Here is a 25,955-nt window from a genome sequence, read left to right on the forward strand (position 1 = left end):
CTCAAACAAGGTACTATATCCACCCACCATCCTCAGGTCAATATATCATGCATGCTAACCTTCACACACAATAGCCACCCCCAACAGACACCAGTCGGTTACCCACACCCAATACCTCCTATTCTCCAATTTAGACTTCAAGCCTTGCATGAACAATCAACTTTACCCTCCATAATACAGTGAAAACTACAGTAGAAGTTGTACCCTACTTCTAAACACACCAATTATGACATCAAGACACAGACCACGTTTATGCCTAGCTCCAGTACATTTATTTGCTAATCATGGAGTCATGGAAAGATTTAGCAAAGGTGACTTGTGCTGAGCTTGATGTTGATGCCGCTGCAGATGTTGAGGAGATCGGACTCAAAATAGTCATGTTAGCCTCTGCGGTAGTTAGATACGGTCCGGTAAGCTGTAGCTAATATAACCTAACGAAGCTAACGTTAGCTTGCAAAGTTACAAATCATATCAGTAGAAAGCAGCTGGCTAAATACATTGATTTGCTTTGAAATGTCTAGCCAGCATATTTATGAAAGCTACCTAGCTAGTTAGATTTTGGTTTAGCTAGGTAATGTTAGTTAGCTCAGTTTGCTCAGCTCGTCTTATTTTCTGCTACGTTGATGTTGGCTGATCGGATGCCTTCCTCTTTGAAGTGAAGGGGAAAATCGATGGAATAGCATCACTTTTCAACATTTGATGACCTGGCAGCCCCATCAGTTGAGACTTCTGTTCCGTTTTGAAATCTGGCTACAAACACAGACATTTTGATATTTATTGGATCAGAGATCTTTCTAAAATGATGAGATGCTCATGTCTCCTCCCTAATAATGGGAGTCGTTGTCCCTAAGGCGGGAAGGCAGGCGATAAGCTTAGCTCCAAAATAAGCCCATAGAAACACATCAGGCTTATTTTGGACAGATTTTGGTGAGATTGAAACCTCTCGCTTCGCCTCTTCCTCTCTGACTAGATCTACCTCCATGGGGCAATAAGTATGTCCTGAAATCATTGTGGTTTGCATACAACCAGGAAATGCAGATGGCTCGTTTCTACCGGTGAGATGCAGAAACACTCGTATTTGCGTGTAGTGAGGATTTTTATGACATAACATATTACAAGGGCATATATAGTGAAATAGAGCAGTGGTTAAATTTCTCTTTAAGTTTTTTTCTTTATTAGTTTTTTTATACCTATTCTTAGACTTGGTGGTTCAGACTAAATCTGTAAATGTTGATTTCATCTACTTCTTATCTGGCTGTAATGATAAGCATGTCTTGATGCTCTTTATTTACCCCCTCTCCTCCCCATTACTTCCCAGCTAAGCCTTGAGGAGGAGGAAGTTGCTTTACTGTACAGCATGTCTAATTGACCATGTGCGTAAACTGTACTATTAAAAGATCCGTGTTTCAAGAAAATATACACAAAAACCCCTCTTATTTAAAATTAGACAATGGAATGGGAAAGGGCTAAGTATGTCAAACTAGAAAACAAATACATGGCCCTATCCTCCCATAGTAAACCATTCACTTCAGCTTCTTCAGTGAACAGTTCCATTCCTGGCCTCAACCCTATAAGGGTATACTGCCCGCTATCCTTTGGCTTCTCACTGACTACCATCCACCTGAACAGACACTACAGCTACAAACACTAGCTAAATAGGGCAGATTCTTTTCTACTGTGTCAGACTAATCTACAATGTGGTCTCTTAAGCCTTGTTCACATTGGCAGTTTTAAGTGAAGCAAATCATTATTTTCTTTGCATAGCCGATTAAAATCTATTATTTTTCCTGCAGTCTGGACAGCCAAAAGCCACATGGAATTGGATATTTCAAGCCACATTTCAAACCATCGTTCGTAGGTGGTATGAAGTCAGATAGAAATCCGATTTTTGGATTTCTGGGCATGCGACTTGTGTCTGAACAGTCAAATCTTATTTATTTGCCATCAAGTGGTTTTTAGACTGTTAATTGGCATATCTTGTTGTTTGCTAGCTACTCTGTAGACAGTTTGACAAGAACATAATGTGATAGTTACAATAGCATATTAATTGTTAAAACTAATTAGTGAATGTGCTAGAAAGCTAAACAGCTACCTAGATAGCTAGTTGACTGCTGTGGCTAGCCAAAAAAGGACTCGTTTTGAAAGTTGGATCATTTTATCCTTGAGGCTTTAAATGTGTTCTTACACTATGATTTTGAACATTCACAGCAACTGGGAAACATCCATGGCAGGCATTGTTGTCACCTTAGCTTGCTACTAAACTTCTGAGTGATATGAAGTACGAGCAGCACCACCAATCAAACTACGCCACTGCGCACACACACACGTTGCTACTATGACAACTAGCATAGCCATGTCTGCAAATAACTGCTGTCTGAACACACACAAATCCGATTTGGTCACTTATAACTTGCTGTTTGGACAGTCTGTATTCCAAAATGGATTTGAAAATCCAAACTGATTTGAGCATTAAGGGCTGCAGTGTGAACAAGGCTTTAGACAACTGTAACTCCAGCAGCCTGATGTGTTGTAATACTAGCTGTGACAACATCCCTTGACATGGGATGTGCAATAACCAGGGCTTATTTTCTGTGATGCATCAGACTTTTTTTCAGTGTCTCTCTTTTCCTTAGACACAACACTGGAAGCTAGTTGCTCCCGAATAGGCTGGTGACATGCACATACACCAGATGATGACCCAAGATTGACAGCATTGTTGAGAACTTTAATTTACTATTAATTGCTACATTAGTAGGTGCATGATTGTGGTTCCCTGTTTGTTACCTTGGCTTCCCAATTTGATGTCGGTCTAATCGAATTTGTCCTATAATATAACCACTCTGTCAAGGTGGAGACAGTGAGACAGTAGTTAAATGTTGAAGTGAGAAAGCATCAGATACAACTTTCCAAAAGAAACGCACCTGCTGCATTTCGACTACCTCCTATAGATGTTGGATATTAATTTGACCACCCTTTTGCAGGATAACTTTCCTACCATACAGGAAATGTAACACTTGTAGTATATTTGAGGTTTAAAAAGGCTTCTGAAGTGTGTAATTTCCACTTAAAAATTCACATTCCCTGCTGCTGCAGTATTATTTTCCTGCTGTAGCAAACTGGCTCAAATTAAGATCCTACATCTAAGGCAGGTATTCCCAAACTGGCCAAATGCCGTTGGGGGTACGCCAAATAAAAATGTGAATCACATTAAAAATATATATAATGTAAAAAATGATTCACATTTTCAAACAGTCCATTTATATTTTTCAATGGGCTATACATTTGGGTGAGTTTTTCTCTCACGCCTGAGTAGCCTCGTTTCACTGGCAAAAATTAAATTAAACCATCCAGTGTTCAACGAAATACCAACAATGTCAAATACAGGTAGCCTAGTCAAATAATTTACATCCAATCACATTAACCCTTACTCTCTCGCGGGAATTCCACTAATGGTCCGTATGTAGCCAAACAGCTGCTGCTCATTCCGTTTGCTCGAAAATGAATAAATGGTTAAAAAAGTAAGGCCCGCGTCCATAAAGACACATACCAGCTCTACTGGTAGTACTGTTACTACCAGCAGTACTACACCTGCACCTGTCGACGACACAAGTTGTTTTTCTTCCACGAGCATATCCAATGTTAGAATAAGTAATTCTACATTTGTTTTTAGCCCAGCTAGCATGGACACTGACAGTTGTGAATCTGATACAGCTGAAGAGCTACTGCCCTCTTACCCGGGAAAGCACCGAACAACAGCCAGGGACGTTGGATCATCGAAGAGGTGCAAATATGATGAGAACTACATTGATTTGGGGTTCACTTATATTGGGAGAAGTGCCTTTCCTCAGCCACAGTGTGTTACACACAACAATTCAAAAGTTTGGGGTCACTTAGAAATGTCCTTGTTTTTGAAAGAAAACCACATTTTTTGTCCGTTAAAATAACATCAAATTGATCAGAAATACAGTGTAGACATTGTTAACTTCTTATGATTGCAGGGGCAGTATTGAGTAACTTGGATGAAAGGTGCACAGAGGTGCCCAGAGTAAACGGCCTGCTCCTCAGTCATAGTTGCTAATATATGCATATTATTAGTAGTATTGGATCGAAACACTCTGAAGTTTCTAAAACTGTTTGAATTATGTCTGTGAGTATAACAGAACTCATATGGCAGGCAAAAACCTGAAAAAAAATCCAAACAGGAAGTGGAAATTCTGAGCCTGGTCGATTTTCAACCAAGATCCCATTGAAATCACAGCGAGATATGGATGAGTTTGCACTCCCTATGGCTTCCACTATATGTCAACAGTCTGTAGAACCTTGTCTGATGCCTCTACTGTGAAGGGGGGCCGAATGAGAGGGGAATTAGTCAGGTCTGCCATGACCTGACCATTCTTTGACCATGCGCGTTCACATAAGAGGGAGCTCTGTTCCATCGCTCATCTGAAGTCAATGTTTCTCCGGTTGGAGCGTTATTCAAGATTTATGTTAAAAACATTCTAAAGATTGATTCAATACATCGTTTGACATGTTTCTATGGACTGTTACGGAACTTTTGGACATTTCGTCAGGTTTTAGTGAACGCGCTTCCCTGACGTTGGATTTGTTTACCAAACACGCTACAAAAATAGCTATTTGGACATAAATGATGGACATTACCGAAAAAAACGAACATTTCTTGTGGAAGTGGGAGTCCTGGGAGTGCATTCCGACGAAGATCAGCAAAGGTAAGTGAAGATTTATAATGCTTTTTATGAGTTTTGTTGACTGCACAATTTGGCGGGTAACTGTATGGCTTGCTTTTGTGGCTGAACGCTGTTTTCAGATGATTGAATATTGTGTTTTGCCGTAAAGCTTTTTGAAATCTGACACAGCGGTTGCATTAAGAACAAGTGTATCTTTAATTCTATGTAAAACATGTATCTTTCATCAAAGTTTATGATGAGTATTTCTGTTACTTGACGTGGCTCTCTACAATTTCTCCGGATATTTTGGAGGCATTTCTGAACATGGCGCCAATGTAAACGGAGGTTTTTGGATATAAATATGAACTTAATCGAACAAGACATATATGTATTGTGTAACATGAAGTCCTATGAGTGTCATCTGATGAAGATTATCAAAGGTTAGTGATTAATTTTATCTCTATTTGTGCTTTTTGTGACTCCTCTATTTTGCTGCAAAAATGGCTGAATTTTTCTCTGAGTTGGTGGTGACCTAACATAATCGTTTGTGGTGCTTTCGCTGAAAAGCCTATTTGAAATCGGACACTTTGGTGGGATTAACTTCTTATGGCTGCAGTCCCGTTAACGGGATCAATATGACAACAGCCAGTGTTGTCATATCGTGCAGGGCGCCAAATTCAAACAACAGAAATATCATAATTAAAATTCCTCAGACATTCATGTGTCTTATATCATTTTAAAGGTAATCTTGTTGTTAATCCCACCAAAGTGTCCGATTTCAAATAGGGTTTCAGCGAAAGCACTACAAACGATTATGTTAGGTCACCACAAAACCACAATAACCACAGCCATTTCTTCCAGCTAAAGATAGCTTTCACAAAAACCAGAATAGAGATAAAATTAATCACTAACCTTCGATTATTTTCATCAGATGACACTCATAGGACTTCATGTTACACAATACATGCATGTTTTGTTTGATTAAGTTCATATTTATATCAGAAAATCTGAGTTTACATTGAGGCGTTAGATTCACTAGTTGCAAAAACATCAAGTGACTTTGCATAGCCACATCGTTTCAACAGAAATACTCAACATAAATATAAATGATAATACAGGTAATACACATAGAATTATAGATATACCTCTCCTTAATGCAACCGCTGTGTCAGATTTTAAAAAAACTTTACGGAAATATAAACCATGCAATAATGTGAGACGGAGCTCAGATGATTAGCCAAATTAGCCACCATGCTGGACTCAACAGAAACCAGAAAATACATGATAAATGTTTCCTTACCTTTGATGAATTCATCAGAATGCAGTCCTAGGAATCCCAGGTCCACAATAAATGCTTGATTTGTTCGTTCATGTCCGTTATTTATGTCAAATTAGCTACTTTCGAATTGTTTACCAAATACCCTAAACAAAGTCTCAAAGCGCGACCACTATAACGTGACGAAATGACGAAACATGGCAAATGATGTACTGACTCAATCTTTAGAATGTTGTTAACATACATCTTGAATAACGTTCCAACCGGAGAATTAAATCGGCTTCAATTGAGAGATGGAACGGAGCTGCCTCTCACGTGAACGCGCGTGTTGAATGCATGGTCACCTCATGGCACCTCATACTAAATTCTGTCTCCTTCGACCCCCCTTCACATTAGAGTCATCAGACTTAGTTCTATTGACTGTTGACATCTAGTGGAAGCAGTAGGAAGTGAAAACCCATCCATATCTCTCTGTATTTTGAATAAGAGCTTGGTTGAAAATATGGCACCCCCAGAAAGAATCCAAACAGGAAGTGGAACTTCTCAGGTTTTTGCCTGCCATATGAGTTCTGTTAATCTCACAGACATAATTCAAACAGTTTTAGAAACTTTAGAGTGTTTTCTATCCAATACTAATAATAATATGCATATATTAGCAACTGAGACTGAGGAGCTGGCCGTTTACAATGGGCACCTTTCATCCAAGCTACTCAATACTGCCCCTTCAGCCATAAGAAGTTAACAACAAGATTACCTTTAAAATGGTATAAGATACATGTATATTTGAGGAATTTTAATTATGAGATTTCTGTTTGGCGCCCTGCACTTTCACTGGCTGTTGTCATATCGATCCCGTTAACGGGATTGCAGCCATAAGAAGTTTAATGTTGTAAATGACTATTGTAGCTGGAAACGGCAGATTTTTTAACGGAATATCTACATAGGCGTACAAAGACCCATTATCAGCAACCATCACTCCTGTGTTCCAATGGCATGTTGTGTTAGCTAATCCAAGTTTATCATTTTAAAAGGCTAAATGATCATTAGAAAACCCTTTTGCAATTATGTTAGCACAGCTGAAAACTGTTGTACTGATTAAAGAAGCAATAAAACTGGCCTTCTTTAGACTAGTTGAGTATCTGAAGCATCAGCCTTTTTGGGTTCGATTACAGGCTCAAAATGGCCAGAAACAAATAACTTTCTTCTGAAACTCGTCAGTCTATTCTTGTTCTGAGAAATGAAGGCTATTCCATGCGAGTCCTTTTGCAATTATGTTAGCACAGCTGAAAACTGTTGTGATGATTAAAGAAGCAATGAAACTGGACTTCTTTAGACTAGTTGAGTATCTGGAGCATGTCACGTTCCTGACCTTGTTTTCCTTTTGTATAGTTGTGTTTAGTGGGTCAGGACGTGAGCTGGGTGGGCAGTCTGTGTTTGTTCTATGTTAAGTGTCAGGTTTAATTGACCTTGTATGGCTCTCAATCAGAGGCAGGTGTTTTACGTTTTCCTCTGATTGAGAACCATATATAGGGAGGTTGTTTCACATTGTTTGTTGTGGGTGGTTGTATCGCGTGTCTGTATTCGTTACCACACGGGACTGTTTCGTTTGTCGTTCATGTATGTAGTCTGTTCCTGTTCGTGCGTTCTTCGTCTATTGTAAGTTCTCAAGTCAGGTCTGTCTACATCGTTTATTTGTTTTGTAGTCTGTTAAAGTGTTTGTGTTTCGTCTTACTTTATTAAAACTCATGTCATCATACCTCGCTGCACATTGGTCTTCTGATCCCTCTCTCCTCTCCTCGTCCGAGGAGGAGGAAGAGCTAGAGAATCGTTACAGAGCATCAGCATTTGAGGGTTCGATTCCAGGCTCAAAATGGCCAGAAACAAATAACTTTCTTCTAAAACTCGTCAGTCTATTCTTGTTCTGAGAAATGAAGGCTATTCCATGCGAGAAATTGCAAGAAACTGAAGATCTCGTACAACGCTGTGTACTGCTCCCTTCACAGAACAGCACAAACTGGCCCTAACCAGAATAGAAAGAGCAGTGGGAGGCCCTGGTGCACAACTGAGCAAGAGGACAAGTACATTAGAGTGTCTAGTTTGAGAAACAGACGCCTCACAAGTCCTCAACTGGCAGCTTCATTAAATAGTACCCGCAAAAAAAGTCTCAACGTCAACAGTGAAGAGGCGACTCCGGGATGCTGGCCATCTAGGCAGAGTTGCAAAGAAAAAGCCATATCTCAGACTGGCCAATAAAAATAAAAGATTAAGATGGGCAAAAGAACACAGACACTGGACAGAGGAACTCTGCCTAGAAGGCCAGCATCCTGGAGACTTAGACTCTCTCCAGTACAACCCAACATTGTAGAGTTATGTGCATCCTTTCAAGCACAACCTTCTCATTAACCTGTGGTGAGTTATTCACAATTTTCAATTAACAAATAAGGTTTTATATGTAAGATGGTTAAATAAAGAGCAAAATTATTGATTATTATTATATTGTTATTTGTGCCCTGATCCTATAAGAGCTCTTTGTCACTTCCCACGAGCCCGGTTGTGACAAAAACTCACACTCATTCTTATGTTTAATAATTTTATTGTATAGTGTGTGTGTGTGTGTGTGGCAGGCTTACAATGATGGCAATGATGATATTTGAGAGTGCGCTGACCCTGGTGCTAGAGGGGGTACACAGCTGGAGGTTGAATGTTTGAAGGGGTACGGGACTATAAAAAGTTTGTGAACCACTGTTCTAAGGCATCTCCGATGACTCCTTCCTTGTGTGTTTCTGCGCCCATTATATGTTGCTTCAAGTGTGTCTTTCTAATTGCTCTATTTGTATTGCTCATCTCACACAACACACGGCTTCATTACAATTAATTTGCTCCTCCATGTTGCCAATTTGTGCATCCTCGTGCTCATTGCAACAGTTACTGTTGATGTCGAAGAAGGAGCACTGAAGAGCTGCCAGGAGGATTGTGGTTAGAAAACACTGTTCACCACACTGTGTTCTGGTCCAGTGCCCTTGGGGCGAAGCAGAAGCACTCTACGTGCTAATGCATTTCCCCCATTCTGTCCAAGACAATCAGATCTAATTGTTCCAAGTTTGTACAGCAGCAGGTGAGGCATATGATTTTAGCAATAGTGTATAACCACCTGTTGGCCATGAAGCACTGATATGTTTCTAACATTCTGTCCAAGACAATCAGATCTAATGGCTCAAAATCCATTCAACAACAGACTAAAGCATATGCTCTCAGCAGCCATACCAATAACATACTAGTACCACCTGTCCTATTACCTCTCTAGTCTATTGTTGAAGGTACTTGGACCTGGCATTTCTGTACAGTCTGTATCCAACCTACACTCACTATTGCACTTTGAAACAATTATGTCACAACTAGGCCTAGTTGTTTTGGCCATACCGTAAGTAAATGTAAAAGTAAAGATCCCTTAATAGAAAAAAAGTGAAAGTCTCCCAGTAAAATATTAATTGAGTAAAAGTTTTTGGTTTTAGATATACTTAAGTATGAAAAGTAAATGTAATTGCAGAAACATACTTAAGTATCAAAAGTAAAATTATGTTGACATCTAGTGGAAGGCATAGAAACGGAAATTTGAGTCATAAGTCAATGGATACTGTAATGGCATTGAATAGAAAACTACAAAACCAAAAAGAAAAATACTTCCTGAATGGATTTTTCTCAGGTTTTTGCCTGCCAAATCAGTTCTGTTATACTCACAGACACTATCTTAACAGTTTTGGAAACGTTAGAGTGTTTTCTATCCAAATCTACCAGTTATATGCATATCATATCTTCTGGGTCCGAGAAGCAGGCAGTTTAATTTGGGCATGCATTTCATCCAAAATTCCAAATGCTGCCCCCTACCCTAGAGAAAGTACTTTACACCACTGGTAACTGTACAAAACAATTAGTCCTCGACAATGTAAGCCGTTATATAACGGTTGAAGAAGGGCTTGATTCCACTTCAAATCAAGGCTACTTTAATGCTGAGTGCAACTCCATGTTCTTTTCCCCTCTCGATAAGAGAGCTTTGCGCTGTCTGCAAGGTCATAGCTCAACATCTGTCAAAGTCAGCCTATTCCACCCACTCCGTGCTGTTGCCATTCCATCCCCCAATCTGGTGCAGGATTATAGGATAGGCAGGGCATCCCTAAACCCTCTGCATGTCACTCTGTATGGATTTAGCCTTTACTGTGCTGCCATGCGGTCACACTAACCTTTATTCACTATAGTGTTAAAAAGACCCACAACAGCACCCATTGGAGGGAAATTGTAGGAAATAGATAACGGGTCTGTAAGAGTGACATGCTTGAGTGACACTCGCATGTCAGTGGATGGACAGCCTGCACAGTCATCAACAGGGTAGCTTCTTTTTAATGTTGTCAATAGTGATTAGTTGCCTAACGACTCACACTGAATTCACACTGAATTCTTCCACTGCTCTATCGTTAGTTACATACTTCAGTCTGAGACTGCCAATATTGAAGTTGATTGTGGTGACGTTAAAATGAGGGATGTTGTAAATAGTCCGGTGGCCATTTGATTAATTGTTCAGCAGTCTTATGGCTTGGGGGTAGAAGCTGTTAAGGAGCCTTTTGGTCCTAGACTTGGTGCTCCGGTACCGCTTGCAGTGCGGTAGTAGAGAAAACAGTCTATAACTTTGATGACTGGAGTCTCTGACAATTTTATGGGCTTTCCTCTGACACCTCCTATTATATAGGTCCTAGATGGCAGGAAGCTTGGCCCTCGTGATGTACTGGGCCGCACATCATGGTCTATAATGGTCTAGAATGGATTTCCATTCTTGACATTTTCAGGGAGGTACTCAGATCCAAACTCATTTGTTTTGAAGAACCTAACATCCATAGGCGTGGTGTAACGTTTGGCTGGAGTGTTTGGGGAGCCGGGCAAAGTGATTAGTGCTCTCATAAGGGATTTGCTTTTAGAGCATTCAGACAGTGGGTGACACGAAAACCACTCACTGTAAGACACAAGAAATTCAAAACGGGCTTGTCACAGGATGTGCATTCCTTTGGCAGGAGAGACTGGGGCAGGCGAGACTGGGGCATATGCACACACACGTCACACACACACGCACATACGAACACAACAGTAGCTTGATACTAATAGCTCATACTGTATGTGCGCACGCACGCACGCATACACACACATACGCACAGACAGACACAGACAACAGGAGCCTGCCAGCCTCGCTGTTTGGCCGGCTGCTTGCGTGTGGATGTAAACAGCCCTCATGCCGAGACTCAACAGCATGCCTACAAATCCGTCCGGAGCCCACTACACACACTGAGTATACAAAACAATAAGAACACCTGCTCTTTCCATGACATAGACTGACCAGGTGAAAGCTATGACCCCTTATTGATATCACTTGTTAAATCCACTTCAATCAGTGTAGATGAAGGGGAGGAGACAGATTAAAGAAGGATTTTTGAGCCTTGAGACAACTGAGACATGGTGAAGGTGAATGGGCAAGACAATACATTTAAGTGCCTTTGAACAGGGTATGGTAGTAGGTGCCAGGTGCAAAGGTTTGTGTCAAGAACTGCAACGCTGCTGGATTTTTCACACTCAACAGTTTCCTGTGTGTATCAAGAATGGTCTACCACCCAAAGGAGATTCAGCCAACTTGACACAACTATGAGATGCATTGGAGTCAACATTGGCCAGCATCCCTGTGGAACGCTTTCGACACCTTGTAGAGTCCATGCCCCAACAAATTGAGGCTGTTCTGAGGGCAAAAGGGGGCGGATGTTTCGCCGAGAATGACGCAAAGCTCTCCCGGGACTGCCGAGAATGACGCAAAGCTCTCCCGGGACTGCCGAGAATAACGCAAAGTTCTCCCGTGACTGCGGTGCAGAAGAAATAGCCCACAGAGAGAAGCACGAGATTGAACTTCACTCAACTTTCTAGACCAGTGGTCACCAACCGGTCGATCCCGATCGACCTCCAAGGCATTCCTAGTCAATCGAAAACCATTTCTGTAAAAAACCCAACTATAAAGCCTGGTGTTCCTATTTTTTTATTTATTATATTTGTCTCGGGCTGTTAGCAGTAGGTACACCTGATTCAGCTGCCTTGTGTGCCGGGTAGGTGAACTGCTGCCATTTTGAACCATTTCATGTGTCTGAAGATACAAACTCTGCCTTCCCGGCGGCCCGGGGAGCAAATCCAGTGCACTATAGACCTACCACTGGCCAATCGGATGGCTCAGATTACCGTGTCTGCAGTAACGTAGCAGGCATAAAAGAAAGCTACAGCAAAGTTGATGCTCTGAGATTTCAAAACGTTTAAAACCATGACTAGAGAAAAACTGTCAACAAATAAAGCAAAGAGCTACTGTGAGTTCATGTTTAAGTTCTTACTCAGCACTGTCATCCCTTTTATAAGCCATAAAATGTGCGTTTTTCCTATTTCCACTCAGCGCTACAACAAGCACTGTAGAGCCTGTGAGTGAGTAGTGACGAGTGAGTAGGAAAGTGTATCTATAGGCTTGAGTTGTTGTTATTATTAGCAGCTTGGGTCTTTTTTAATATCAAGGAATATTTCACTTTCTCTGTTCATAGGAGTAACAACATGAATTTGTGCATGAGGCAGAAATAATGCGGTGCGACACGAGTTTCGCCATCAGCTGGAAGATGGTGTCCTTTTTTGGTCAGTGTCAGTGGAGGAAAGGGAGAGCGGAAGGATGTTGAGAGGTTGACCCTCAGTCTGCTGCTCTCTCCCTCCGCTGAGACTGACCATCAGATGCAGGCACCATTTGCCCAGTAAAATAAAAATAAAAAGCGAATTATTTAAATGTACGCTCACTCAGCCGTGCCTCACAAGTAATAAAACAACGGATTTATTACCGGTGTGATCATATAGCCTACCTCAAATTTAGAAATCTATATTTTTTAAATGGCCTGAACAACAATGCATTGGCAGGGCAATTCAAACAAAGCCAATATGCGGTGATAATGTATTGGGCCTATAGCTGACGGCATAAACCTCATTGCTACAGTATTATTTTTAATTGGTTAATGTTGCATAGGCTTACGTTCTTTAAGTAATGTAAAAAAAAAAATCTGAGCGGTAGATCTCGGGCTTGTATTTTGACTCAGAAAGAGATATTGATTCAGAAAAGGTTGATGACCACTGTTCTAGAGTTTCCCCTGTTAACACAAGCAACATTTCCCTTTACTGTGGCAATCGTGATTGAATCAACGCAATAGCCACTTTCAATGCAACATACCGAAACAAAATAAACTATGCAAGAGAATTTGTTGTAGATAGAACGCATCTGAGTAGGATTCTATTGCATTGACACGTACGACTCATCCCATACTCTACAGAGACTGGTGCGGCATAAACAATCATAGCTGCAGTAGGCCTATACACAAATAGACCTATCCAATATATATGGATCTGTGCCATTTACTTTGAACTGGACTGTGTTTACAGCATGAGCGGCCGTTGCTGCACTTGTTTTGAGATCAAAGCGAGAGCTGCATGTAGCCACGTGTGCACATTCTGTTCATATCTTTTGCTAGTTAGTGAGTTATTAGCCCAGGTATAGATCATTTGTAGTCAACAATAGGGGAGTGATTGCTGTTGTAGTAAACACAAAATGTGTACATTTTTTAAAAATCTATAAAAAAGTGAGTCAGGTAAAGAGCTTTTTTTGGTCATAAAGGGGCAGTTTTTTGAGAACAAGTTGTCATTTACAACTCCGACCTGGCCATGATAAAGCAAAGCAGTGCAACAAAAACAACAACACAGAGTTACACATGGGACAAACAAACGTACAGTCAATAACACAATAGAAAAATCTATATACAGTGTGTGCAAAGGAGGTAAGGCAGTAAATAGGCCATAATGGCGAAGTAATTACAATTTAGCAATTTACACTGGAGTGATAGATGTGCAGATGAGGATGTGCAAGTAGAAATACTGGTGTGCAAAAGAGCAGAAAAACAAATATGGGGATGAGGTAGGTGGTTGGATTGGCTATTTACAGATGGGCTGTGTACAGTTGCAGTGATTGGTCAGCTGCTCTGACAGCCAATGCTTAAAGTTAGCGAGGGAGATATAAGTCTCCAACTTCAGTGATTTTTGCAATTCGTTCCAGTCATTGGCAGCAGAGAACTGGAAGGAAAGGCGGCCAAAAGAGGTTTTGGCTTTGGGGATGACCAGTGAAATATACTTGCTGGAGCTCGTGCTACGGGTTGGTGTCGCTATGGTGACCAGTGAGCTGAGATAAGGCGGAGCTTTACCTAGCAAAGACTTATAGATCACCTGGAGCCAGTTGTATTTTGAGACAGGCTTAAATAAGCTAAGTAGCCAATAGGCAGAGGGTAGCATGATTCTCTGTAACAATGGTATGGGTATAATAATGCAGTTTATTTTGTAAAGTGGTTTCTTGCATCAGACAACAACAATATTTCTGGTCACCTCCTTCTCTGAAGGACAAGTGGATAAACAGGTTAATGTCAATCCCTGCATTTTTTTTTCAAAAGTCTCATGGAATGTAGGCCTACATTGAACACCAGACATTGGCTGCTACTGTACTCTGGTAGGTCTACATTATGATCAAATAGCCACAGTAGCCTACTTGGCCACTGTCTGAAACTGTAACTTAAACTGGGTACAGCCTCAGTGTTCACAGTAAACGCGCATTGAGTGCAACTCAATATTAAGAAGGTGTTCCTAATGTTAGGTATACTCAGTGTATATCCTGCCTGCTAATTTACAACTACTCAAAGAAGGCATGAAGCTTCAGCACAACAAGCACATAAGCCCAGCCTTTTCACATCACGTGTAATCACATCACTTTTCTTACACTGGTAGAATAATTATTTTTGTTGATCTGTGCTTATGGTACCTACGGAAGTCTATAGTGAATGAGTGCAGGAGTGGTATTGCATGCTGGGAAGGAAGCAACAGCCGCTCTGCGGCAGCAACAGTTGGCTCTCAACAGTCAGAGAGTTAGCTACGCCACAGACAGGGAGACGCACCGGCACTCGGCAACCACAGTTGGAAGGAAAAGGAGAGTGGAGAAGAGAAAGAGGTCAAAAAAGACACAGCCACACCAGATGGTCACTCGGCAACCAGACACTGAAGGAAGGAACAAAGGAAGAAAAAGAGGACAAAAGAGAGAGAATGTCTCTACTCACTTGAGTCGTCCGAGTCATAGCCCTCGACGTCCGGTTCCTCCTCCTTCTTGCCGGTCGCCGCGGGTGTTGGGGCGGCGGCACCGCCAAACGCCCAGTCCGGGTCTTCACCGGTGTGGGAGCGGGCCGGGTCATCCCCAGAGTTGTGGCTGGCGGAGGAGGAGCGCAGCGAGCCGGCCCGGCTGAGGGCGGGGGGTGCTGTCGGGGGGAGACCCCGCGGGTAGCGGGGGAAGTAGTCAGAGATCTGCTTGATGGGCTGGATGGGGCCAGGGCACACGTCAATGGCCATGTGCTCCTGGATGCTGATGGTGGTCTTCTCGCCTTTGCGTTGTGTCATGCATGCGGTCCCTTGGAGCGCCCACCCAGCCCAGTCAAGACCCAGTCAAAACAATAACTATTCCCCAGGTGTCCCCAAATACACAAAAAAGGCTCCTCGAAAGTAAACACCAAAGCCAGCCAGAGAAAAAAATATGAAATTTGAAGTTGTTCCTCTGAAGTCTATCCCTGAAAAGAAAGCCAGTAGCCTGAGTGGAGAGAGAGCTCCTGGCTGTTAGTGAGATGAGTAGGTCCTGGTGGCTCCTCAGACTCCCCCCCTCTAGCTTGTGCTGCACTGGGCTACATGGAGAGCCGTGGCTGGTCCGCCCTGCACGCTCTAACCATGCTGTCTGTCTGCCTCACACACTGCTGCCTGCCTGCTCTCTCTACCTCTACAACACACCCTGCACACGGCTGCCGTTTGTTTGTGCGCGTGAGAGAGAGGGGGGTGTGGGGGGAGATTAGTGAGGAAGGAGGTGGGCTCAGCTGATGTCACCTCTTAGCAACCGAGCGGTAAACAGGGACCGCCGGTGCGGGTACTTAATTATGCTATTAGTCCCCATCCATCTGTCAGAGAGAGGGAGGCTCTGCCGTGTGTGAGAGAAAGAGCATAAAGAGAGAGATTGCAGAGAATACCTATGCGTGCGTGTGTGCGCATGCCTGTGTGCTGTGGAGTGAAAGATAAAATGTGTCTTTGAGGGAGCGCGTCTCTGTTATAGGAGCACTACCGCAAATGTAAGTGTGTGTGTGAAAGAGAAGTGAATAGCTCCGTGTGAGTGTGGGGACTGTAGAGCATAGGCATAATGTGTGTCTGTAAGGAAGAGTGTCTGTGTACTTATGAGGAGCGCTAGCGTTCGTGTACGTATATATGTATGTGTTGGTGAGAGAGAGAGCGAGCGAACAAGCTAGCGACAAAGAGAAAGAAAGAAAAAAGAAAGAGAGGCAAAGTGTTTTGTGTGTAACACACAGGGAGAGAGTCGGGCCCTGGGGTATCTCTGACCAGCCCATGTTTGGGATTAGCAGTGAGACAATTAAACATTGGTCACCTTCTATCAAACAAATCTCTAGAGCAACAGGTGCTGAATAACAAAGATCACAATTACAATTAAGAATTGAAAAATGGAATGTCTGTGTAATCGAGTGGTAACACTGGCTGTGTTTAGATAGGCAGCCCAATTCTGATATTTTTTTCATTAATTGGGCTCTGATGTGATTGGTCAAAAGACCAATTAGTGGAAAAAAGATCAGAATTGGGCTGCCTGTCTAAACGCAGCCTTAGAGCCCAGATTGTTGTGGGTTCAAACCCCACAACCACCTATGGTATCAGATAACCACCTATGTTATCAGGTCTTAATTTAAAATCAGTCCTTTTCAACTTTTTAAAATTAACTCACGGTTACGTAGAGTGGACAAACAACCTCCCCTTGGGTGGTACGTCATTACTGTTTTTGAAAATCACTGAATTTTCTAAAGACATTTTCTTTGTACCTTTTTTTGACTACATAATGTTAACAAATTGTCATTTTCATAGTGGTATGGTGCTGGAGATAATGTATGAGTTTAAAAAGTAGTGAAATATCCATTTACATGTCAAAGAAATGTGACTTTAAATGCCTTCTGCAAAGCACTGTGTTTGAAAATGTCCCACAAACATTGATTCTGTGTGATTTTCAGATCTAGACTGTGCTCAGCCTTGGTTGTTCATTGTGGCTGTTGACACAGGTAGCGTGACAATGCTGACAAAAGTGAACAGCAGCTGTCAAAGACAGCAACATTTTTCTTGTTCCCTGCTCAAAATGCAAATGGTGATGCATCGATCACACTGGGAATTTAGACATCTATAAGAGTGACTTTAATCTCACTTAAAAGATCATGAGTCCACATGACATCTGACAAGCTTGACAGGAGTCAGACAAGTCATGTAATCCATTCATCAACAAATCACCTGATCAAGCAATCTGTCAACCTGCCAATCAAAATGTACATTAAAGAAAACTATTGCAAAAATAACCAGCAAAACCATGAAATACATGTCCTAATTTAAATATAAATGAACCCCTTTTGACTGACGTTTAGCGATTCAGAACAATTAAGCTATTAATGAATCAGCGGTGTGTGGTGGCCATTCTTTGAGGGAAAATACTCAATGAGAGCAAATCTCATTAATTCCCAATCTATTTCTGACAATACCTCCGGAGGATTTCTCTCTTTGACACTGAAGGGACTGATGATGACAGGCACATTTAATTCACTTTCACTTTCCCAAACTTTACAACAATTTTTTTTAAATAACTAAGAACACCCAAGTCCATTGTGCCGAACATCTAGTAGGAGCCTCCGTTGGCAGAGGCAAGATGCGAGAGAGAGTTGATGGACTGCATTTCTTATAAAAACAACATTTGAGGGAGGTGACAGACGGGCAACACTATTTGTGAGGACATGTTGATGTGAAATAGATTGACGAGATGTTGGCAAATGGTGTGAGATATGTTGCTTTCCATCTGGGGTTTAATGCTCCGAAGAGACTAGCTCTTGTTGCTTTTTTTCCTTCAAGGCTATCTTATGTATCTGGAAAAGTGCACTACAAGGGCAGACTTTGAAGGTTCTATTTTTTTTTTTTACGTGCTAGAGACACTGGTACATTTTAAATGCCCTTAAACCTCACTTGCTAAATGTTCTGTTACAGTTAAGGGTATATTACTGGAAATGTTTAAAGTTTACCAGTAAACTACCAGAATTTTTGTATCTTTCAAGGATTCTATGTAATCTATCACAAGACACCTAGTGGCCCCTTTCCAGTACTTCAGATTATCACAGGTGTCTAATTATCTCTGGCCCTCCATGTGGCCTTATCACATGTGAAATATATTAAATAATTAAGAAGATTTGGAGAAAAAAAATAGAATGACTAAGCTGTAAAACATTATGTAAGCAATAAGGCATGAGGACCCGGGGATTATCGTGTGATAACTCCCGACTATGGGCTGTTCTTTCGCTGAGGGCCGGGAACAACCCTTAAGAGGGAGTTATCCCACGATAATCTCCAGGTTCGAGGGCCTTATTGATATTATAAAACGGTTGCCAACATAAAAAAAAAGATGAACTACATGTTTTCATTAATGAGTAAATGTGTTTTATTTCATCTTTCCATCAGACGGGCAAAAAAAAGGTGTTCGTTCGGAAGTTGCTAACCGAACATGCTGATCGTTATTTATGTTGGGATGTTTTGACCCATAATCTTATTTTTCCATCCTGCAGTGGATCATTCTGGTCTGGAGCCTCAGCTGCCTATGGACAGACCCCAGCCTATGTAACTCATCTTTTTAATAATTTAGCTAGCTACACTGGACAAAAATATAAACGCAACATGTAAAGTGTTAGTACCATGTTTCATAAACTGAAATCAAAGATCACAGAAATTTTACAAACTCACAAAAAGCTTATTTCTCTCACATTTTGTGCACAAATTTGTTTACATCCCTGTTAGTGGGTGTTTATCTTTTGCCAAGATAATCCATACACCTGACATACACCTGACATACATCCATACATCCATACACCTGACATACAGGTGCACCTTGTGCAAGTTTTGAGGGAGTGTGCAATTGGTATGCTGACTGCAGCAATGTTCACCAGTACTGTTGCCAGATAATTTTTGTTTTTGTTAATTTGGCAGTACGTCCAACTGGCCTCACAACCACAGACCACGTATATGGCGTGGTGTGGGCAAGCGGTTTGCTAATGTCGTTGTGAACAGAGTGCCCCATTGTGGTGGTGGGGTTATGGTATGGTCAGGCATAAGCTACGGACAACAAACAAAATTGCATTTTATCAATGGCAATTTGAATGCACAGAGATACCGTGACGAGATCCTGAGGCCCATTGTCATGCCATTCATCCGCCACCATCACCTCATGATAATGCATGGCCCCATGTCGCAAGGATCTGCACACAATACCTGGAAGCTGAAAATTTCCCAGTTCTTCCATGGCCTGCATACTCACCAGACATGCCACCAATTCAGCATGTTTGGGATGTTCTGGATCGACGTGTGCAACAGCGTGTTCAAGTTCCTGCCATTATCAACTTCGCAGAGCCATTGAAAAGGAGTAGGATAACATTCCACAATCAACTCTCTGCAAAGGAGATGTGTCGTGCTGCATGATGCAAATGGTGGTCGCACCAGAAACTGACTGGTTTTCTGATCCAACAGATGCATATCTGTATCCCCAGTCATGTGAAATCCATTGATTAAAGCCTGATTTTCTTATATGAACTGTAACTCAGTAAAATCTTTGAGATTGTTGCATGTTGCTTTTATATTTTTCTTCAGTATAGTTCCCAATGAAATAAAGTGTTCATGAACATTAAACCCTTATTTATTCTTCATCTTGTGTGGAATTTTTCACTGACTCTGTCTCTGCATTATCCACAGGGTAACTATCAACTTCTGAGTCTGAAAATGTCACTGGAGGTGAAGGAATCTGCATTGTAAGTATAATTTTAATGTATTTTCAGACATTATTTTCAAAAATAGATAAGTGCAGAGAAAATGTGTACATTATATTTTAGATGCAACCTTCCAGTGACTCCCATAACACAATTGAATGGACCAAATTATTTGAGCAAAAAAATGTAAATGATTGAGTTGTCAGTCATGAGTCATTCATTCACCACTGCATCCTGTATCAAAAGGTTGGCTGTCCTCATTAAAGTCCTGTAGATCACTTCATTATTCATTTTTTGTTTACAAAGCTCTACTACACAAGCTTCTAACTTACCTAACTTCGTTGATAACATATAAAAGAATGAGCGACCAAACCCGCTTGCAGGATTGGTTAACACGAGGTCCCTGTGGTCTCGACCAAATTAGGTTAATACTCCTTTAGTTTTAGTGTCCCCCATTGTTGGAATAACCAACAAAATTCCTTGCATCTTGGATCCCTGCTGCCGCTACGGCAGTTTAGGACTCTGGTGTTGAACTCATTAATTGAGGATTGCAGTTGGACCACCTTTACTCCACACACAGAGGTTATTATTGTTTATTTGTAATGTTACTTTTGCTTTCTGTTTGTGATAAAACATTTGTACTCAGGGCACCATTCGGAATGGTAAATAAAAGTTAATACATTTTTAAAAAAACAAGCTTTTCAATGTTTACCACAGCATTCTATTGTTATTTAGTGCGGACCTTTCATGCATTACATTTTTATGTAGCCTAGCTACAGTATGTAAGGTATATTTTCCATTCATTAAAATTCATGGCAACACATATTCATGAAATATATTTTACTAGCTACTACAGCATGCTGTCAAAATGTATTTTAAACATATACAGTACCAGTCAAAAGTTTGGACACACCTACTCATTCAAGGGTTTTTCTTTATTTTCTACATTGTAGAATAATAGTGAAGACATCAAAACTATGAAATAACACATATGGAATCACTTAGTAACCCAAAAAGTGTTAAACAAATCAAAATATATTTTAGATTCTTCAAAATAGACAAAACACCCTTTGCCTTGATGACAGTTTTGCACACTCTTGGCATTCTCTCAACCAGCTTCATGAGGTAGTCAACTGGAATGCATTTCAATAAACAGGTGTGCTTTGTTAAAAGTTCATTTGTGGAATATCTTTGTTTGTATTCTCGTATTTTATTACTTCTTATTGTTGTTGCATTGTCTAGAAGGAACCTGCAAGTAAACATTTCGTGTATAAAAAAGAGAAGAAGGCAGACGTTTTACGTGTCCCCAACCGATTGTGTTTTTTTGTTCATTTATTTGCGTTTTTTGTAACTAGTTTATTTAACTATTTAAATAAAACTATTTATTTTGTACATAATGTTGCCGCTACCGTCGCTTATGACCGAAAATAACTTCTGGACATCAGGACTGTGATTACTCACCACGGACTGGCAGAATCCTTTTTTTCCTTTAACGAGTCTGACGAGCCGGACGCAAACTATATACTGCTTTCGGGGGAACAGGCCCAAATCCCCGCGATTTGCGTGAAGAGGAGGTGGAGAAAAAGGGGCCAAAGGGCGGGCTGCCTTCTGAGAATTCGTAGGTGATCGAATAAACCCCCACTTCCTTTCATTCTGCTAACAAACATGCAATCTTTGGAGAATACAATAGATGACCTACGCCAAAGATTAAACTACCAACTGGACATTCAAAACTGTAATATCATATGCTTCACAGAATCGTGGTTGAACGACAACACTATCAACATACAGCTGGCTGGTTATACGCTGTACCGGCAGGATAGAACAACGGTGTCTAGTAAGACAAGGGGCGGAGGGCTATGTATTTTTGGAAATAACAGCTGGTACACGATATCTAAGGAAGTCTCAAGCTATTGCTCGCCTGAGGTAGAGTATCTCATGATAAACTGTAGACCACACAATCCACCTAGAGTTTTCATCTGTATTTCTCATAGCTGTTTACATACCACCACAGACTGAGGCTGGCACTAAGACAGCATTGAATGAGCTGTATTCCGCCATAAGAAAACAAGAAAACGTTCACCCAGAGGCGGCGCTCCTAGTAGCCGGGGACTTTAATGCAGGGAAACTTAAATCTGTTTTACCAAATTTCTATCAGCATGTTAATTGCGCAACCAGAGGGAAAAAAAACTCTGGACAACCTTTACTCCACACACAGAGAGGCTAAACTACAGGACTGTTTTGCCTGCACAGACTGGAATATGTTCCGAGATTCCTCCAATGGCATTGAGGAGTACACCACATCAGTCATTAGCTTCATCAATAAGTGCATCGATGACGTCGTCCCCACAGTGACTGTACATACATAACCAGACCAACCAGAAGCCATGGTTTACAGAAAACATCCGCACTGAGCTAAAGGCTAGAGCTGCCGCTTTCAAGGAGCAGGACTCTAACCCAGAAGCTTATAAGAAATCCCGCTATGCCCTCCGACAAACAATCAAACAGGCAAAGCGTTTGGGACTAAGATCGAATCGTACTATACCGGCTCTGACGTTTGTCTTATGTGGCAGGGCTTGCAAACCGTTATAGACTATAAAGGGAAGCACAGCTGAGACCTGCCCAGTGACACGAGCCTACCAGATGAGCTAAACTACATCTATGCTCGCTTCAAGGCAAATGAGACTGAAACATGCACGAGAGCACCAGCTGTTCCGGAAGACTGTGTGATCACGCTCTTCGTAGCTGATGTGAGTAAGACCTTTAAACAGGTCAACATTCACAAGGCCGCAGGGCCAGATGGATTACCAGGACGTGTACAGCGAGCATGCGCTGACCAACTGGCAAGTTTCTTCACTGACATTTTCAACCGCTCCCTGTCCGAGTCTGTAATACCAACATGTTTCAAGCAGACCACCATGGTGCCTGTGCCCAAGAACACTAAGCGAGTCTGCCTAAATTACTACCGACCTGTAGCACTCACGTCTGTAGCCATGAAGTGCTTTGAAAGGCTGGTCATGACTCAACACCACTATCCCAGAAACCCTAGAACAACTCCAATCTACATACCGCACCAACAGATCCACAGATGATGTAATCTCTATTGCATTCCACACTGCCCTTTCACACCTGGACAAAAGGAACACTTATGTGAGAATGCTATTCATTGACTACAGCTCAGCGTTCAACACCATAGTTCCCTCAAAGATCATCACTAAGCTAAGGACCCTGGGACTAAAAACCTCCCTCTGCAGCTGGATCCTGGACTTCCTGACGGGCCGCCCCCCAGGTGGTAAGGATAGGTAACAACACATCTGACACGCTGATCCTCAACACAGGGGCCCATCAGGGGTGTGTGCTCAGCCCCCTCATGTACTCCCTGTTCACTCATGACTGCATGGCCAGGCACGACTCGAACACCATCATTAAGTTTACCGATGACAACAGTGGTAGGCCTGATCACCGACAACGACGAGACAGCCTATAGGGAGAAGGTCAGAGACATTGTCGTGTGGTACCATGACAACAACCTCTCCCTCAACGTGATCAAGACAAAAGGAGATTATCATGGACTATAGGAAAAAAGGGGACCGAGCACGCCCCCATTCTCCTCGACGGGGCTGCAGTGGAACAGGTTGAGAGCTTCAAGTTCCTTGGTGTCCACATCACCAACAAAGTAACATGGTCCAAGCACACCAAGACAGTCATGAAGAGGGCACGACAAAACCTATTCCCCCTCAGGAGACTGAAAAGATTTGGCATGGGTCCTCAGATCCTCAAAAGGTTCTACAGCTGCACCATTAAGAGCATCCTTCACTGCCTGGTATGGCAACTGCTCGGCCTCCAACCGCAAGGCACTACAGAGGGTAGTGCGAAGGTGCTCCTAATGTTTTGTGCACTGTATGAATGCGTGGGCTTAAGTGTACATTGGCCCCATTACATCACTGGGACCAAGCTCCCTGTCATCCAGGACCTCTACACCAGGCGGTGTCAGAGGAAGTCCCTAAAAATTGTCAAAGACTCCAGCCACCCTAGTCATAGCCTTTTCTCTCTGCTACCGCATGGCAAACAGTACCAGAGCGCCAAGTGTAGGTCCAAGAGGCTTCTAAACAGCTTCTACTCCCAAGCATTAAGACTCCTGAACATATAATCAAATGGCTACCCAGACTATTTGCATTTCCCCCCTCTTTTACACCCACTGCTACTCTCTGTTGTTATCTATGCATAGTCACTTTAATAACTCTACCTACATGTACATATTACCTCAACTAACCGGTGCCCCCGCACATTGATCCTGTACCTCTACACCCCTGTATATCCTGTCTAGAACTGCGCCAACAGCCAATGAAATTGCAGGGCGCAAAATTCAATCAACAGAAATCTCATAATTCAATTTTCTCAAACATACAAGTATTAGACACCATTTTAAAGATAACCTTTTCGTTAATCCAACCACAGTGTCCGATTTCAAAAAAGCTTTTCGGCGAAAGCAGAACATATCATTATGTTAGGTCAGCAACTAGTCACAGAAAGCATACAGCGATTTTCCAACCAAAGAGAGGAGTCACAAAAAGCTGAAATATTGATAAAATTAATCACTAACCTTTGATATTCTTCATCAGATGACACTCCCGGGACAACATGTTACACAGAGCCACATCAAATCACAGAAATACTCATAATAAACATTGATAAAAGATACAAGTGTTATTCACATATTTAAAGATATACTTCTCCTTAATGCAACCGCTGTGTCAGATTTCGAAAAAACTTTACAGAAAAAGCAAACCATGCAATAATCTGAGTACAGCGCTCAGACGACAAATCAACCCAAAGATATATCCGCCATGTTGGAGTCAACATAAGTCAGAAATAGCATTATAAATATTCAGTTACCTTTGATGATCTTCATCAGAATGCACTCCCAGGAATCCCAGTTCCACAATAAATGTTTGATTTGTTCCATAAAGTTCATCATTTATGTCCAAATTACTCCTTTTGGTTTGCGCGTTCAGTACACAATCTAAACTCACGACGTGCGGGCAGGTCCAGGCAAAAGTTCAGACGAAAAGTCATATTACAGTCCGTAGAAACATGTCAAACGAAGTATATAATCAATCTTTAGGATGTTTTTAACATATATCTTCAATAATGTTCCAACCGGAGAATTCCTTTGTCTTCAGAAAAGCAATGGAACAGAGCTCGCTCTCACAAGAACGAGTGTCCCTGACTCATTCCCCTCTCATTCGGCCCCACTTCACAGTAGAAGCATCAAACAAGGTTCTAAAGACTGTTGGCATCTAGTGGAATGACCCCATAGACACTGTGTATTCGATAGGCCAAGAGTTGAAAACCTACAAACCTCAGATTTCCCACTTCCTGGTTGGATTTTTCTCAGGTTTTCGCCTGCCATATGACTTCTGTTATACTCTCAGACATCATTCAAACAGTTTTAGAAACTTCAGAGTGTTTTCTATCCAAATATACTAATAATATGCACATATTAGCAACTGGGACTGAGTAGCAGGCAGTTTACTCTGTGCACGCTTTTCATCCAAACATGAAAATGCTGCCCCCTATCCATAACAAGATATAGTCTTGCTATTGTTATTTTACTGCTGCTCTTTAATTACTTGTTACTTTTACTTCTTATCGATATTTCTTTTAACTGCATTGTTGGTTAGGGGCTCATAAGTAAGCATTTCACTGTAAGGTATTCGGTGACCTGTTGTATTCGGCGCATGTGACTAATAACATTTGACTTGATTTGATTTGATATCCCATACATACGACAAATAAAACCTGAAATACGGACAAGAATCACTGCCATGAACCAGACAATACAATCTCCATACAAATCAGAGTGTTAGTTTGAGCCAGGTCTGTGAACAATATAAACACTAGAAGATCCACTGGGGATTTAAGTAACTGGTAGAATAAAACAGAAAATCAATCCATTATTAGGCTTCATGCCAATAAATGAGATGAAGAGCTAAGAGCTTGTATTCTCTTAATCAGAGGACAACAGAAGACTCC

At 41.6% G+C, this 25,955-nt stretch overlaps 1 protein-coding gene across 1 annotated transcript in view; it reads right to left on the reverse strand.

Moving 5' to 3' along the window:
* LOC139537679 (double C2-like domain-containing protein beta) overlaps window positions 1-16,222 on the reverse strand; it is a 183,578-nt gene extending 167,356 nt beyond the window's left edge. Inside the window, exon 1 of the mRNA XM_071339274.1 lies at window positions 15,159-16,222. Coding sequence (XP_071195375.1) covers window positions 15,159-15,492 — 334 coding nt within the window. The 5' untranslated portion in view covers window positions 15,493-16,222. The remainder of the gene's footprint in view (window positions 1-15,158) is intronic.
* Between the last annotated feature and the right edge of the window lie 9,733 nt (window positions 16,223-25,955).

Source organism: Salvelinus alpinus, chromosome 13 (genome assembly GCF_045679555.1).
Source record: "Salvelinus alpinus chromosome 13, SLU_Salpinus.1, whole genome shotgun sequence".
In the NCBI taxonomy this organism is placed as follows: domain Eukaryota; kingdom Metazoa; phylum Chordata; class Actinopteri; order Salmoniformes; family Salmonidae; genus Salvelinus; species Salvelinus alpinus.